The following is a 16,977-nucleotide window of genomic DNA, read 5'->3' on the forward strand; positions in this document are numbered from 1 at the left end:
CTCTACGTTCTAACTCCACCCCGTATCAATCAACAGTCCTATAAATACCTCCCCTAACTAACTATCTCTCGTGACGAAAGTTCGCAACCCACCTCCTCCCCAACAACCCCCTTTTTCTACTCTTCCACTTCTCATTAAATAAAAAGGGGGGGATATAACTGCACGCTTCTTCAGCACGCAGTTCAGAACTCCAGCCCAAATTTCCCTGAGTTCCCTCCCCTTTTTCTTCCTCCTTTTCTACTTCTATAAGGCGTGGTCCGCACTTAGCAAACAGTGCATTGTGGGATTGTAGTGCACTCAGAATCTCAAGGATCATCCCAATTGCATAAGTATGTAGAGTACTAATCAAAAGTGCCAAAGTTGAGTATACTCACATATCAGTGATACATACTCAGAACTGGTCTATTTTTTTCTGTGGTTACAATGAACACTTTTATCCCAAAATGCAAAACAAACCTAAAATGGAGGAGCTTCTCATATCTGAAACAAAATTAGAAAAAAAAACATATGCTATATTAATGATAATACATTTTTAATGAGGTTAAATCACTTATAGTGGAATTTAGCATTGTTTTTAATGTATTATTAGACAAAAAAGTAGTTGAAGAGTTCCACCTCAACACACCTGAACCCACTACTTTGCTATTACATTAATGCAGAGTAATAGTCCAATTACCAAAAAACATCCCATTTCATTCCTTTTAGGGCCATAAAAACAGATAATATTAAATATAAATATTGTTTGAAGCAATTATCATACTGTGAAAATGTCATACCATTGCAATTCTAATAGTAATTTGAAATAGTCTGAACTGTGCAATTCTGCCCTATCAAACTGCAGATTGAAATCAGTCCATTGGGAAAAATATATATATTTTTTAATTAATAAAATTATTGTGCACATTTTAATGCTGTATGTAAAAACGCAACATAAAACAAGCATTATTAAAATAATTACTGCAAATAGAAATTCATGCTTAACCTGAACACTGGCAGCTGAAATATTATTTAAGCGATGTAAATTTCGATCTTGACACCAACTTAAATTATATTATATTACAGATCACGATCATTTCCCTCATTCAGTGTATTCTCTCAATCATTTATTCTTGTGAAAGGAGATGTTCCATTTGAACTCTTGATAAAGGCACCAGATGTATTCTGTACACTGGAAATTTGCAGTATTGCTTTATAAGTTTACTGACCATTAAATGTCGGCTGTGAAGCAAATCTGAGAAAAAGTGATGCTCAGTTCAGTGTTGCTGTTTCACAAATTCCCCCTGAAGATGAACGCTGCTTAGAGCCAACCAACGTCCCCATGCTGCTGTCTTGTCCTCTGTGTGTGTGTGTGTGTGTGTGTGTATGGCCACAGCCGGAACCCCACCATCCCTCAGCACTAGCTACAGTATAGAGATTGAGGATCTCGGCACACTCCGAGTTCACAGAACTCTAATACTGACCGGGGAAGAGGACAGTGCAATGCGAAACACCTGAACCTTTTACGAGGCAAAACGTTCATGCAAATATCAGCGAAAAAGTTTGCATTGTGTTCGATTTACAAGGCATGATATGATTGGTTTCCTTTACTTCTTTACTGTATGATTTGATGTTTTTTAACGTCTTCATCTTTGATTTTGTTGTTAACTATCCAAGAAACAAAGCGATCACTGAGAGTGACCATGGGCATGGCCGTTTCATGTGACCTCTGTAACATAAAACTGTGGAGGTTTTGTTTTTTGCACAAGCTGGTATGGCCTTAATTTTTTGATTTTGGATTTTCTTGCTTCTATATTGTGTATTTGGCACAAAGTGCACCTCTTCAGTTGCAAATTATCATAATCCAAGAGTGCACTTCCAAACAGTGAAAACTTCTTTAGCAAATCCTTTCTCTTTTTTTCATTTCTAAATCTGAAACATGGAATATTTTGCATGAATATTAAATACAATGGCAGATATTTTTGGCTTGTACAGAAATGTGAGCAATTTGAAGAAAAAAACGGAATGTACCATTTCTGCTGTATCTGTATATAATTAAATATTTATTGAAATATGTCATTATGCTAAAGCTAATTCTACTATTAAAGGTTTTCTGAACAAACAAAAAAAATAATCTCCAAACTGTTTTTGAGAATTGTTTAAGGTTGTGGGAGTTGGAAGATTGTTTTCTGTCACTAAACTCAAGGATTTCTGTAATCATGAAAGATTAAAACCGTCCAAACCAAATAAGCTCCCTGAGCGGTGTTCATACACCGTCAGGAAAGGGTCTCAAAGGAACTGGGTTTTTTTGTTTGTTTGATTGTTCACATTATTCATATTGTTTGTTTTACGTTGTTAGTCCATGTCCCTGGATATTAGTAAATACAGTGCACAACACTGCAGTGTATTGGTAAGAACCTAGAACTGATACGATATGTTTCACAAAACAGAGCTATAGAAATATATTGTAATTCTATAAGCATATAATTTTTTTTGGTTGTTGTTTTTTTTTTGTAAAATTTCAGGAAAACAGTCATAGCATATATAACAATCAATAGTATAAATCTCACAACAGAGCACTGCTATCTCTTATCGGAAAATCAACAGAACAGAATAAATCAACGTTCTATGTCATAGTCACTGAAAGGTACAGGGGTTGGACAATAAAACTTTTTTAGTGTGTGAGTATTCATGGATAAATTGGAGCAGTCTGGTGGACAATCTTCATTAATTGCACATTGCACCAGTAAGAGCAGAGTGTAAAGGTTCAATTAGCAGGGTAAGAGCACAGTTTTGCTCAAAATATTGCAATGTACACAACAGAGTTCAAAAGAGAATAAATTGTTGGTGCACGTCTTGCTGGCGCATTTGTGACCAAGACAGCAAGTCTTTGTGATGTATCAAGAGCCACGGTATCCAGGGTAATGTCAGCATACCACCAAGAAGGACAAACCACATCCAACAGGATTAACTGTGGACACAAAAGAAAGCTATCTGAAAGGGATGTTCTGGTGCTAACCCGGATTGTATCCAGAAAAACATAAAACCACTTCAATGTGCACCTCAACTCTTCTGTTTCCACCAGAACTGTCTTGTTTGTCAGAATTGTTGTCTAAAACCAGGTGTTTCAGTTTCATTGTCCAACCCCTGTATATTTCAATATTTATCAATAATCATATTTTTTTTGTAATAGTTACTAGACTTAAAAGTTAAATTGGTTATAATGTATTATCATTAAGTCACTGGAGTAATGTGTAGTTATAAATAATTTGTGTAGGCAGTGATGTTTGTTTCTCACTTGTGCACGGCCATGCAAGTAAACAGAAATATAAAATGAGTGATTATCAATGTTAAATAATGCATGGTGAAAAAGCAGTGCAGAAATTACTTGTAACATAGGGCAGTGAAGACAGCACTTATGCTGCTGTCATGCTGACACCTTAAATACTCTGTTGCACTGCTGTGATAAAACTCCACTTTTCAAAGTGTTTACTGTTGGGTCTCTGTCCACAATACTTCCACACTTTAAGACGCCTATGGGTTTTTTGTTTTTGCCAGAGAACTGTTTCCGGTGTGTGCCCTCTTGGAGACGCCACACCAAAATATGAATCTTCGTAACTGACGATAATCAGCGATCAACCGCTTTTGGCACTGCACCCATACTTTTACACAGCATCCATACACCTTTATTAAATTATTGTTTTATAATTACATTAATAATGCAAATTAAATATTCATGAGCCTTCAAGTTTGGAACCACCAGCAGTTCCATGACATTTAAAAGGTTAACTGTTTTTTTTCTACTTTTTCCACTGTGTAAATTTATGTCACACTGCAGCAGTAGGTGAGAAAAGACCAAGGGAACACAGATAATTCTTTGGGGCTGGATGGTCCTACTTTACCCAGTGACCGTTAGCTGTTATACCTGTTGACTATTAGTGTTCTCCTCTAAGCGTGGTGAGCTGTCCAATAATGTCAACATATGCTTCCTCCATAACATATAAAGCCAGCTAGCCAAACAAATCTTTCTAAATTGCTGCTAGATTGTTTGGCATTGGAACTGTGAATAAGAAAACAACAACCATGTTTTTCCCTCCTTCCTGGATTTGTCACATTGCCACTCTGCCAATCTGAAATGTAGAAAAATAGACTCCACTGAAATTGTTTCAATATTTTTACCAGAATAAACAATGCTCTTATATATTTCTATTCCACTATTTAATTTAGACAGACCGTTCCTACAGCTTTGCTCCGCTACAGGCTACAAGAACACAGGACATACATATTTTGGTCACACAGTCATCATTTTTGAGCAGAGTGCCCGAGGCTCAGCGAGTACGACTTTCTCTCTGCTTACTACGCTGCTGTGCTTGCTGTGCATTCCTCCATTTGCAACATTTAGCCTTCTGATTTTGTGGGCCTCTAACTGCCTGTCTCCCCCGCTTCTCTGCTTCTTATGTTATTGACACCACATACATATTTAATATGAACTAAACATTTTATAGATCATTTAAAGTAATATGTTAATATTGGTTAATCATAGATGTTAATGCAAGCTGCAAATCCAATACTAATATGTGCTTAACTAGATCCTATTAGTCTATATATGAAATGAGATTACTAAATGGTAGTTTGCAGTCACAATATTATTATTTCCTCAGTTAATATAAACATTCACAATCACAAAAACCAAGCAAAGTCAATTAAGAAATCGCTTCTAATGAAACATCCCTTTTTAACTGTATTTGACAAAGGCACAGTTGGACTAAATGCAAAATTGTCCTGCTTTGTCTCATGGCTCTGCTCGCCATGGCTTTCAAATTATGCAAGTGGATTATAACCCACAAAGGACTCGCTCAATCAATTTCTCCTACTTGCTTGAGTAGCGTGGAAGAGGTAGCCCCCCCCCCCCCCCCCCCCCCCCCATCCTCCAGACCACCCGGTCGCTCTGACCGCACTGCACTCCGCTGCACTGCCACTAGAATTACATTACAGCTGACATCCAAAATCACCCCGGGGCCCGGACCCACTGAAACATGAAGGCTGGGACAGAAATTTGTTTCTCTGTGTATGAAATATGAATATTTGCAATCCTCATTCTGCAGCACTGTTCCTCTCATACACACCACTTAATTATCAGTTGGGAACAAAAGAAAAAAATAGTATTATGTGGTTTGATCTGCAGTATTTAGTGTTAAATGTGCTTTCGAAAAAAGGGGGTTGGATGGTGTGGGAACACCAACATGAGGAGCAAAGCAAAGTCTGCTTTAGTTAGCCAGACAAACTAACTTAATTTCCACGAGAAATATGATTTTATTTTACTTTTTTGTTGCCGCTAATATATTGAATATTGTTAACCATATACAATGCCTTAATCTATAAATTTAATACCTCTAATTGGTTTTAAAATCTGTTAAAAAGTTAAAATTCTGCTAAAATAAATACTCTATCCTCCGAATATGTATCATCATACAGTGCTGTGTATGGTGGAGAGGTGTTTCCTTGTACTACATATAAGAAATTAGAGATAAATGTTTAATCAATTCTAATACAATAATAACAGGAGCCATTGTATAATGTTGAATGATGTTGAATGTATTTTTTCCTTTTTTTTGAAGGAAAAATATATTTGGACTGCCTTGGTATTAACTACTAAAAATCTTGATTTTGTCCTGGACTATTACAAGTCTCAGCTTTAACACACAATCGACTACTAAATATCTTTGAGTACCAAAATCCTTGGCCTTGACTCTAGCAACCTTGACTACAACAGACTGTAGTTTAAAGTATATATTTCAAATAGCTAAGTACTGGGAAATGTGACAAAACTATTGTTTGTGTTAACTTATTGTACACTACAGATGCAACCTCAATAGATATTAGCCTGAAAATGTACAAAATGTTCCTTTACTCTGAGGAATGAAAAGACACTTGGGCAAAAACTCCTCACAATAATGGTAAGCAGGTAAACAGCAGAGAACAAAATAAACATACTTTGCCCAAGGAACAGAATATGTTGCTGGCTCACTGCGCACAGGGTTTTTATGTTAAGGGTCCTCCAGCTGGTGGTCTGCTTGCATCTAGGCTGTTGCCAGCTGTAGGAAGACATCTTGAGCAAATGCGGGTCATTAGAGTGTTTTTTTAGCATGCTAGAGTCATGGACAGAAGCTGTGTCAGTCCTGTGCTGGAATACTAATGCTACACCACCTGCTGCCACCCCACCCCCACCCACCCAACACAACAGAGGCCCAGCAACACACATCCCCCTGCTTTTAACCCAATTCTTCAGGTGCTACATTTAGCCAGACTCTTAATTTTTATGCAGGACATGTTCTAGACAATCCCTGCAGTTGTACACCACGTTTCACACACTCAGGCCCAGAATTACTGGTCTCCTAGTGATTCCTACACTCTCACAAATAAAATAAAGGTTCTGAATGTTTCTGGCTCAGAACAAAAAGTTAATGGTTTGTCCTTGAGCTGCTATAGAACCGATAGACTTTAGGATTAGAATTATATCTAGATAATGCAAAGCCACCCAATACACATTTATAACAAACACAAATCCGATCACTTAAACCACCTTTAGTAGTTTATCCACACCATAGTAGTGTGGTCAACACATTAGTCCCTCCAAACTGCATTTAGCAACCAAAACCCACACAGCAATCAAATATCTACACTAGAAACGCATTTAACCAGCAAAGGTAAATGCAAGTGGATAAAATCTTATCAGGGTACAATCCAGATACTAGTTACATGCAGTGACCTGGTGTAAACAGGGTTACAGGGTTACAAAAGAGTATTTTTAAGCAGGTTCTCAAATTTTCAGCAGCCTTAGTTATTGTGTTAAAAAAATATGTATTTTTCATAGAGCCCACTGATTTATTTTATGAAAATAGTCCATCTGTTCAAAATGTGATCTTTATTTGATAGGAGCACAAATTACTATCAATGTCCAGACTCGCTATTCATATTCTCTAAAGGATACACTTTTTATTCTTGCATTTAAAATATGCATTTCATTTTGTTGTTATTAATGTGCTTTAATAAAACAGATCAGTGGCCTCATTTGAAAAACCTTTGGAAATCGTGGTGTGCTATTGAGGATCTCACGATAACAAAAGTTTATGTAGTTTCATCGTACTTCAAATTGACTAATAAACCAAGTGCTGAGAGCAGATTTCAGATTTATTTAGGAGGCTTACACACCTGCCTTGTTTGGTCTAAACCAAAGTAGCAGGTGTGAAAGGGGCCATAAACCATGAATTTACTCGTTCACCTGCAGTGTAAATTAACTTTTCTTTAAACAAGTCTTTAAACAAGCTAGAGTAAAACACAGCAGTATGAATACAATCGCTTAGACTGGGAGTGCATTTATTTACTGTAATAGTAGATTAACACTTTGTTATAAACAGAAATAAAAGGAATCTGAACAATCATCTTTTACAGTCCTTCTGCTGCAGGGCGTGCCTTTAGATGAACTGGGGAATCGGATTCTGAGAGTCGGAGAGCTAGAATTCGTCACAAGACCTGGCAAAGAAACTTACAGAGCCCCTAAGGTGACATCATGTTAAAAAAAAAATAATAAGGCATGGAAAGGAGATACTAATACGTGGGAATGAGATCATTAAGCCATAGCCACGACTTATTATGGCGTGGGAATGAGATAATTAAGTTGTAGCTAAAGAATAATAAATCCTGCTTTTCTGTAAATGAATGCCCATTAAGAAACTGAATATTACATCAAAGCAAATCAATCCAGAGATAACCTTTTGTAAGAAAATGGTAAGGTTTTTTTTGCTGTTATGTTACATGGCACAATTAATTAATAATATGTACTTAATTTTGATTGGGGGTGAAAACTCCCCAGGTGCAATATTTCAATCCTATTTGCAACCCTGTTAGCTAGCTTAGTTAAGCTAGTTAATGCTAGCTAACTAACGTTAGCTATTTTTACCTCAAAATGAAACTCGTTTATAGATAGGCTAAACACTGCTTCTTTTGACTCGTTTTAGCACAAAACTACAACAGCTAACAGAAGCTTCATATTAAAATTACTAGCATAATTTTAACACTTGAACAGAACCTTAAATATGGAGTCTTACTGCCAGGGCGGTTTCTCTCTGGCTGTGTCCTCTCAGTTTATGTGCTGAAGAGCAAGCTGAAGATTTTGTAGCTGTTTAGCTAACATGTAGTTAGCCTTTCTCCTTCTCTGATTTTCTCACACTGCAGCAGTAAAAAGCCTTTAACTCTCTTTGTGGTGAGTTTAAGAGCAGTTAAATACTCAGAGTAGTTATGTTAGTGTTGTTTGTTGTTGAGGGAGCGAACATTAAAGGGAAAACTGTAGAGTCTACAATGAGCTTTTAGCTAATGTGCTAATTTATATTTGCTTAATTTCCAATGACGAAATCTCGCGCGAGCCTCGTGTTCCCGCCCATACATTGCCCGCGTTCAGTCATAGGTTGCCAGGTCTGTATAGAACCCTCAAGGGGAATTTGCCAGTGGAAAACAAAACCCTCACTGGGGGGATTCTGACAACTCGTAAGTAAACTTGAAATCTATTGACAATCATTAAAATATTACAATATTCACCTGGAGTTTATGTGTAAATGTGTAATTTAGAGCATCTATTCGAAGAAACTAAGAAATGGCTAAAATAAAAAATAAAAAAATCAGTATTTGGTGAAATAACCCTGGTTTGTAATCAAACTTTTCATGCATCTTGGCATGTTCTTCTCCACCAGTCTTACACACTGCTTTTGGATAAGTAAGACGTTTTAAATTTGTTAAAATCAAAGAAACTCATTTTTAAATGGTCTTTATTTTTTCAGAGCTTTATATATATATATATATATATATATATATATATATATATATATATATATATGTATATATATTTTAATCCAGTATCATGTATTGTCACTCCTTTCTATATCAGGAAAAAGGTTTTCCAATATAGGGGTGCATCTTTAAAAAAAATACCCATTTTATAAGGGTTTTAATGAACCCAAAGTTACTTTTTGCTTTGTTGATTTTATCGTTTCATTTTTCAGTTATTTTATTTACTCTTAATATAAATAATTACTGATTTTTGAAATGTGATAGTGTCTTATGTATCAATTTTGAGAATTAAAATTATATTTCCTATTATCAATCCCATGTCTATCATGCTTGGCTATATTATAAATAACGGTCATTCTAAGTGAATATACAACTTGAGTATTAGCTTATTACCAGAAACATCAGTTTGAGGGGAAAGGCAAGACATACAAGATATATAAGACATGCCACTTATTACATTTTTACCTCACTTTCTCCTAGCATCCACTTCTTGTCCTTGTTGCTTTTGTACAAAGACATTACATGGAAAGTATCAAAAAAGTAAGAATCTTAACAGGAGTAAATGTACTGCTAAAATCCCTCCCTGTAGATCTGTTATTTTAAGGCCTCTTTTACCATCAGGAAGATATCGATCCACTTCCTCTTATTGTTGACTGAAAAACAGCTTCTCCGTGCGTCTCAAGGTTTTCCAGGAAAAGAAAATATAAAAATATAAATTATTGACATTCTAGAAAGAAGTTGCATGAAAAAAAGTAACAAAAAGCTGACATGAACTGTCTACATCTGGAGGGGGTTTACAGCATTTTAAACTTTGCCTCCTTGTCATCCCTGACTACTCAAACAACTCTTATCCAGTGCCAAAGCAATTAATTATTTTAATGAGGTGAAAGATGAAATATATTTTCAAAATCTTAATTTGCCAAAGATTGTCTGCCCTATCCACTATACCCTACTTGATGTCTTATTATGGGCTGTGCAAGTGATGTGTAAGGTATACACACAAGCAGCAGAACACACATGGGTATAAATCCCAAGCTTCACCTTGATGAACAAAATAAAATTACAAGTTCAAAATCCAAAACACATGCAATACTAATCAAGCTCTCCTTAATAAAACACCACCCCCAGCTGTGCTTAACATTATTTTCTTGACAGTGGCAGCAGGATATTGCAAATCTTCAGTCATGTGGGCAATCTGATTTCACATGTGAGCAGAGCTCCCTGTTATGTTATGACCAAGACAATTCTGGCAGTAATGGGGAAGAGGAGGGGTGGGGGAGAAAAATATATTGAACAGGTCTCCAGTACCCAAAAAAATGAGCTTATGCTCAGAATGGATGTAGGTACAGGATCTCCCATTTCTCTCCAAATGCCCAATTTACCCTTTAGGTTACTCAGCTGAGAACAAACACCCGGAACAGTGCAAAGTCTTTTTAAGAATCCAGAACAGACACGATTCAAAACAGTACATCAAGTTTATTTTTGTTCTCTCGTCAGCAGAGTTGTTAAAATATGTCGTCATTCTTGATGAAGTGCAACAGTAGAAGGCAAACCGGATTCTTTACATGCTAGACAGTCACTCATACACAACCATGATTCAACTTGGCAACAATTCCAAATAAAACCATACTTGCACTTTGACCTGACAGCGGGCGCTAGCAATACACAGGATTGCCCGAGCAGTAAAAACACGTTCCTTTAAGAAACAGGGAGAGAACGCTAAAACCAAAAAAAGTTGGGTTTTACCTTATCCACAATTCAAGTAGTTTTTGCTTGTCTACAACAAATTCAAAGTTCAAACTCAAATACAAGGAGGTGTCCAGATAAAAGGGGAGGCCACTGAACAGCCCAGGCGTGGCACGGAAACGGGGATGAGGGAAGCCGTTTGTTACTCGGGTGATTTTGCATCAGCAGTGATTTGACATGAAAGCTGCTTTCACTGACGTGGTCCAGCATAGCGACCCTCGTTAGATCCTACTCCACGACCCGCACCAAAACTAGGCTTCTGGGCCATGCCGCCTCTGGGTGGTGGACCTCTTGGGCCTCCTATCCTGTCTCGTGGTCCTCCTGGGCCTCTCGGGCGGATGTCCCGCCGGTCTCCTTCCCGTGCTGAACGAGTCTTCTTTTCCTCCACGTTCAGACGGACATCACCTCTTAGCTTGATGGGCTGCAACAAAGAAAGAGACTTAGACCACTGATTTGCCTAAATAACTTGTATACAAGCATGTTGTTTAATAAATGACCATCAGACTTACCCTGTTGCTCAAGATCTTCTGCACTGGTTCAGAATCATCAAATACAACAAATCCAAAGTTGGGCAGTTTGCCACCACTGTTGATCCTCAGCTCTAGTACAGTGCCATACTCTGATGAGAAAAAGAAGTTGCACCATTAACATCACACCAAAGAAAGCCTGATTACATGTCAGTGGCATGCATTTGTGAGCAATTGCTGCATGTAACCTTTATAATTGGATGCAGCACCTTTAAAACAAGCTAGTCCATTTGGCCTGTTTTAAAATAATACAAGAAAAAAAATTCTTCATCATGCAAGTCAAATTTGCCAGGGTTTGTGCAATGAGACACTCACGTTCAAAGAACTCCTTTAGTTCAGCCTTGTCCACGTCATGAGGAACATTTCCTACAAAGAGCTGCTGGCTGTCGGGATACCTGACCACCCTCCTCACTTCAGATTCTCCACCCTCACCCTCTCGCACTGCAAACATGAACACAATTTTAAAAATTAAGTCATATCCTGAATAAGACAATCCCCTCCAATTTTCTCCTACATTATAAAAGATTTAATTTGGTGAGGAGTGATTTACTTAGCAAGGACAGAGGAAAGGGATAGCATAAACAGAAAAAAAGGAAAAATAAGTGCTGCAGGCAGTCTCAGTTCATAGCAGGACATTTTTTAAATTAAGTTGCCAGGGAAAAAAGGCATTCAAGTGTGGGTCCTTTGTAATTACTTTGATTAAAAAGATCTAATTACTCCCCCTTAGGGCACCCCATATCCAAAAGGAGGAAGAAGAAGAAGAAAAGGGAAAAAAAAAAAAAAAACCTCTTCAGCTCAGGTTTAGGCCCTGGCTGCTGGTTACCATCTGTTACGTATTCTAACGGAGGATGACTGGAGATAAATAGCACAATCTCTCTCGTGTTGCCATAGGAAATGCAAAACACCTAGAGCTACATGGTTACACTGTTTTTCTCTGAACATGTTATGGTGGTCAGCGTGGTTACCACCCCAAACTGTTCCTTCTACTGTACAACAGCCTTGCTACAGTGGAAATTTTATGCATTTCATGCAACAGACATGTGTATTTTGTGTAAATTATACAAAAATACGGCAAACAGTTCTGCATACCTCCTCCTGGCCTTGGAGGTCTCTGTGTTGGAGGGGGACCTGGTCTTTGGTCACGTGGTCTCTGGTCTCTTTGAGGTCTCTGTGTTGTGGGCTGGACTTCTGTTTTTACTTCGACACGGGGCTGCAGGCACATTCAGTACTGGATGTTATTTACATTTATACTTACAACAAAAGTATAACTACAGCAACCACCCCTGAATACCAGTACAACGTAATATCCTCATGAAAGTCAAAATTTACTTTAGATACATAAATACATAAAATTACTGATTGCATACCTGAGTTGCTGGAGCTTTGACTACATGAGGGGGAATTCCTGAAGGTGGAACCACTCCTCCTTGGGGGAGATTTTTACTGGTGACTAAGGCCCAAGAGAAGGGCTGCAAAACAATACGGAAAAAAAATCTTAATCTCAGAGTTTCATACAAATTAATATTAATATTAAATTAATATATATTAAGTATTAGCACAAATGACCATAAGCCATGTAATTGGAATACATAATTGGTAATACAACCTAAACGTACAATTAGTAGGTTTGAAACGGGGGGGGGGGGGTTTACAGAGATATTTAGTCTGGGGCAGCACAATAGTAAAAAAAAAAAAAAAAAAAAGGGGGGGGGGGGGGGGGGGGTACCCGGTTATCTTCTGGTGCGGCAGGTGCAGGGTCAGCAGGTGTGGGTGATGGGGGAGCTCTCTGGGACTTCTCCACAGGATGGGACTCTGCCTGAATTACTGGCTCCTGTTTGAGCTCTACTGTAGAAGGCTCAGGCTCTGGTTCCGCCTCTGGTTCAGCCTGGGGCTCTGGGGTTACAACTGCCTCCTCCTGAGGGGCTTCTGGATCTGGGCTGAAATAGTGCACATATTACTAATGTTACACCAGTCTCTGACCAACACTTGTCTATATCAGAATCAACCATTTTTCACCTTGAGCAACACCAACTCCTGGCATCATAAGACCAGACAAAACTAAATTCTGCATGAACACGTTCAAATTTTAATGTCTTGTCAAATGTAAACAAGACGACAAGGCTGTACCATGGTGTCTGTTCGTAGAATGCAGCAGTCTCTTCCTGTGGCACCTCAGGTGAGTTCACCCTCTCCTCCAGGTCCTCCACTTCCTCCTCCGACTCTGTAAAGTCCAAAGATAAACAATGCCATCTGTGATGCACTGAGCTGGCCTACGTTAAAGACCCTTTAAATAATGTTCCAGTGACTCACCCTCAGGAGGTTCAGAGTCCGAGTCCCCAAAGACCTCATCTTGATAGCGGAAAATGTCATTGTGTACGTAAAACTTGTTTGCGACAGTACCCTGAAATAGAATCACAAATTAATCAGAATATTCAATCCAGCAACTACCGTTACATATTCATAATGGCCAAAAATATTAAAATAAAGCTTAACTTTTCTATTTTGGCCACAATCTGTTCTACAGTGTGGACTTGCAAACAACTGTAACTGTACTATTTTTGGAAATAATTGCTGACAATCTGAAATACTAGCCAGATGTACATACCTCAGGGGCCAACACAAAGGTTTGCATGAATTTCCTCATAGGCTGCATGTTGTTGGACAGTTCTCCCATCACCTGCACCACCACGCCCTCATTCAGGGTTGCATGGGCATCGACGTGCCTGATTTTAGTGTGGCAGTCACGGAAGCTCAGTGCCATCACTTTTTTGTGAATCTCCTGTTTAGCAATGGAACAAATAAGTCAATCATACAGAAATGTAAACTTTGAATTTGAGAAAGAACAGTCACATTTTCTTTCACTTACAGACTGTCCATACACTGCCTCAGCTGGCTTCCCATTGGTATCCAGTCCTCCGTGCACATAAGAAGAGTTTTTGCCATAAAACCTAAGGATTAAGACAAATAAGCATTCCATTTTCTTTGAACACTAAAACAAACTGTGCATCTGTACATAAAATAAAAAGTTAAAGCACGTAAAATCACCTGTGCAGGTAGTCAGGAGCCTGGTTCAGAAGAGTGTAGTACTGTCGGACAAACTCTCGCCCGACAAGCTGGGCACTTGGCTTCTCCATCACCATTTCTTTGGTCAACTGGTTTCAACTGAAAGAGATTAAGAGAAAATATTACCACTCCAGTATCTAAGATACCCAGAACACACACCAAGAAAAGAAAATATTGAAAATGGCTCCCTATTACAAGAAAAGTGCACCAAACATTTTGTAGTGCTGTTTGAAATCCCACAAAGTACATTTTATTCTGTATGTAATTCACCATCAAATACCCACAATGGATCAGAGTGGTGTTTTGTCCGAGGTCCTTTGAGCAGACGTTTGTTTGTTTCCTAAATTAATTCACTACACAGCAAGTGATATATAGTGAATGAGGCATTGCTCAGTCTACCACTTACTTCTACTACTGATAATGTGCAATAAACTGTTTTACTTATTACTGTTCTACTATGTGCAATAACTCAATTCAGCATGTGTAACATGATCTGCTTACCATCACTATGTGCAATAAAATCACTTATTGCACTGTCCACTGCTTGCCACAACACATACACACTGTTAGGGCTGGGGGGTTAATCGAATTAATTTGATTGTTGAATTACTGTTTTGAAACAATTTTCAAAATAGGATATTCAAGATCTTAAATCTTTAAAAAATATCTAAATAAAACAATCAAGTTATGTAAGAAATACAAACCTAAATCGTAAATCTCATATTTGAAGAATATCAATATTTTATACTAGGAAATCACACTTACAGAAATCGTAAATTTTCTAGATTCATATATATTTTTTGAACATAGACTTTTAAATGTGTGTATTTTGCTTTATTTTCTGTCATGTCACATGTGCTGCTGCAATATTCCGAATTTATATATTAATCCTCCGGTGAGGGAATAATATAGAATAATTTTATTAATTTACTAGCTGTTTTATTACCTGTATAAACAAAACCTCGGTTAGCTGAGCTTATCAAGACTGCGGTACTAGGATTTCCCGGAGATCAAATAATTAGCCGTTTGTTTCCAAGCACGTTTCTATCAGTAAAGCTGGTTTCAAGCAGTAGCAGCGGAAGGCACACCCTTTCAGCCCCCGTTAGCTAGCCTCAGATGCGAACGTGAGACGCTGCTAGCTCGCTTGCTAACCAGGCCCATGTGATTAAGCCACGCTCAGTGATGCCTCGTTGCCAGTTTGAGCCAGCCAGGCTTTGTTAAAGCTAACGTTACCTGCCTAGCTGAGTTAGGTTAACTAGCTAGCTATCTGTGAAAAATGAGACGTATATGGTCATCCCTCCAGAGCTTTATAAACACAGTGGAAACTGACGACCAATTTGACTCAATTTTTTAAAGCTATACCTATAAAGGCATACTCAGAAATAAGCACGTGCTCACCATTATTCCAGATTAGCCAAGATAGCTGTGGTTAGCTAACCGGGCGCTGTGCCCTAGAACACCAGGCACGTACAATTACTAAAAAAGTATTATTGATTTTAACAGTCAGAATAATTAAAATACCACAATAATCAACCCACTAACTTAAGATACACATTTAAGTCACTTCTAATAGTCTTGTTAGCGTTATTCACACTCACCCGGCTAGCCGGAAACCTCGCTAGCTACGTTAGCTAGCTTTAGCTAAGCTATCTGATAGGATACCTGATTGAATTACAATAGCCTTATCTTAGCATACAAGCTAACTAGCTAGTTAGCTAGCGAGCGAGCTAACTGACTAATTCTGCTACACTCTACCCACAGCCAACGCTAGCTAATGTCATTATACTCAAATATATCGTATTTTCTCAGAGTAACGTGACAAAGTTAAAATGAAATCATTAAGAGAGGGAGGGTAACGTTAGCGTTAGCTATGTAACCTAGCTACAGTCCATAAGCCCCCATTATACCCAAGCCGCTAAGCTAACAAGCTAAATAAACTATTTAACTAACTATCGAACCCGCTCGACCAAACAAAAACCTTTTCCCGCACGATAAAACAGTATTGTTGTAATTTGTAAATCGTAATATTCAGGCCGCTCACCAGGAGGGGGAGGCTCTAGTTTCAGTGTAGAAATGTCCAGCGGCTTTATGTAATCGCCTCCTGCGCCTGGTGGAGTGAGAATGGCAGCGCTTGCTTAGCCGGTTTCAAATTCGCTTCAACTGCGGCTGCGGCGGAGAGGCATGCGATTAACCCAGGCCAATAGACTCCCAGCACGGTGCCCATCCAACCAATCAGCAGCCGAGCGAAGAGAGGCGCCCCACAATCACCCAATCAAAACAGAGCTCGCTAATTTACCACACACCAGCCACACACCGTGGTGTTCGGGTATGGTCAGGTTTAATAGGCTAATCCTGAAGGTGGGGTTTGACAACCTGACTGCTGAATGGTTGCTCGATTGATTGATTAAATCGATATAATTTTACAGTACAAATATGTATAATGTACTGTAAAAGAAAATGTTATTAAACATAAGATAAAATACACCTCTGAAAAAAATTAAAAGACCACTTCAGTTTCTGAATCAGTTTTTCTAATTTTCCTATTTATAGGTATATGTTTGAGTATAATGAACATTGTTGTTTTATTTTTCAAACTACGGGCAACCTTTCTCTCAAATTTCAAATAAAAGTATTGTCATTTAGAGCATGTATTTGCAGAAAATGGGAAAATGGCTGAAATAACAAAAAAATGCAGAGCTTTCAGGCCTCAAATAATGCAAAGAAAATAACCATTAAAATGGTTTTTAATCACAGTTTTTATACATTTTGGCATGTTCTCCTCCACCAGTCTTACACATTGCTTTTGAATAACTTTATGCCA

General features: G+C 38.1%; 1 protein-coding gene and 1 long non-coding RNA gene across 2 annotated transcripts in view; both read right to left on the reverse strand.

Moving 5' to 3' along the window:
* The window catches only part of LOC111195792 (uncharacterized), a 29,907-nt gene extending 21,073 nt beyond the window's left edge, over window positions 1-8,834 (reverse strand). The window contains exon 1 of the long non-coding RNA XR_002651815.2: window positions 8,085-8,834. This is a non-coding gene — a long non-coding RNA (uncharacterized LOC111195792). The remainder of the gene's footprint in view (window positions 1-8,084) is intronic.
* Window positions 8,835-10,276: 1,442 nt separating this feature from the next.
* Window positions 10,277-16,327, reverse strand: g3bp1 (GTPase activating protein (SH3 domain) binding protein 1). The gene is made up of 12 exons (XM_007246435.4): window positions 16,198-16,327; window positions 14,139-14,255; window positions 13,960-14,041; window positions 13,699-13,872; window positions 13,404-13,494; window positions 13,221-13,314; window positions 12,820-13,030; window positions 12,461-12,562; window positions 12,183-12,303; window positions 11,409-11,534; window positions 11,076-11,185; window positions 10,277-10,987 (listed from the first exon to the last, which is right to left on the reverse strand). The coding sequence occupies exons 2-12, from the start codon at window positions 14,231-14,233 to the stop codon at window positions 10,757-10,759; spliced, it is 1,437 nt and encodes a 478-aa protein (XP_007246497.3). The 5' UTR covers window positions 14,234-14,255; window positions 16,198-16,327; the 3' UTR covers window positions 10,277-10,756.
* Window positions 16,328-16,977: the final 650 nt, after the last annotated feature.

This window comes from Astyanax mexicanus, chromosome 10 (assembly GCF_023375975.1).
Source record: "Astyanax mexicanus isolate ESR-SI-001 chromosome 10, AstMex3_surface, whole genome shotgun sequence".
Classification (NCBI taxonomy): Eukaryota; Metazoa; Chordata; class Actinopteri; order Characiformes; family Acestrorhamphidae; genus Astyanax; species Astyanax mexicanus.

Coding starts and splice junctions, on each gene's coding strand:
- g3bp1 (XM_007246435.4), bottom strand. CDS start 14,233: ATGGTGATGGAGAAGCCAAGTGCCCAGCTTGTCGGGCGAGAGTTTGTC. Junction 13,495..13,698: donor CCTTTGTGTTGGCCCCTGAG/GTATGTACATCT, acceptor ATTCTATTTCAG/GGTACTGTCGCAAACAAGTT. Junction 10,988..11,075: donor AGAAGATCTTGAGCAACAGG/GTAAGTCTGATG, acceptor TCTTTGTTGCAG/CCCATCAAGCTAAGAGGTGA.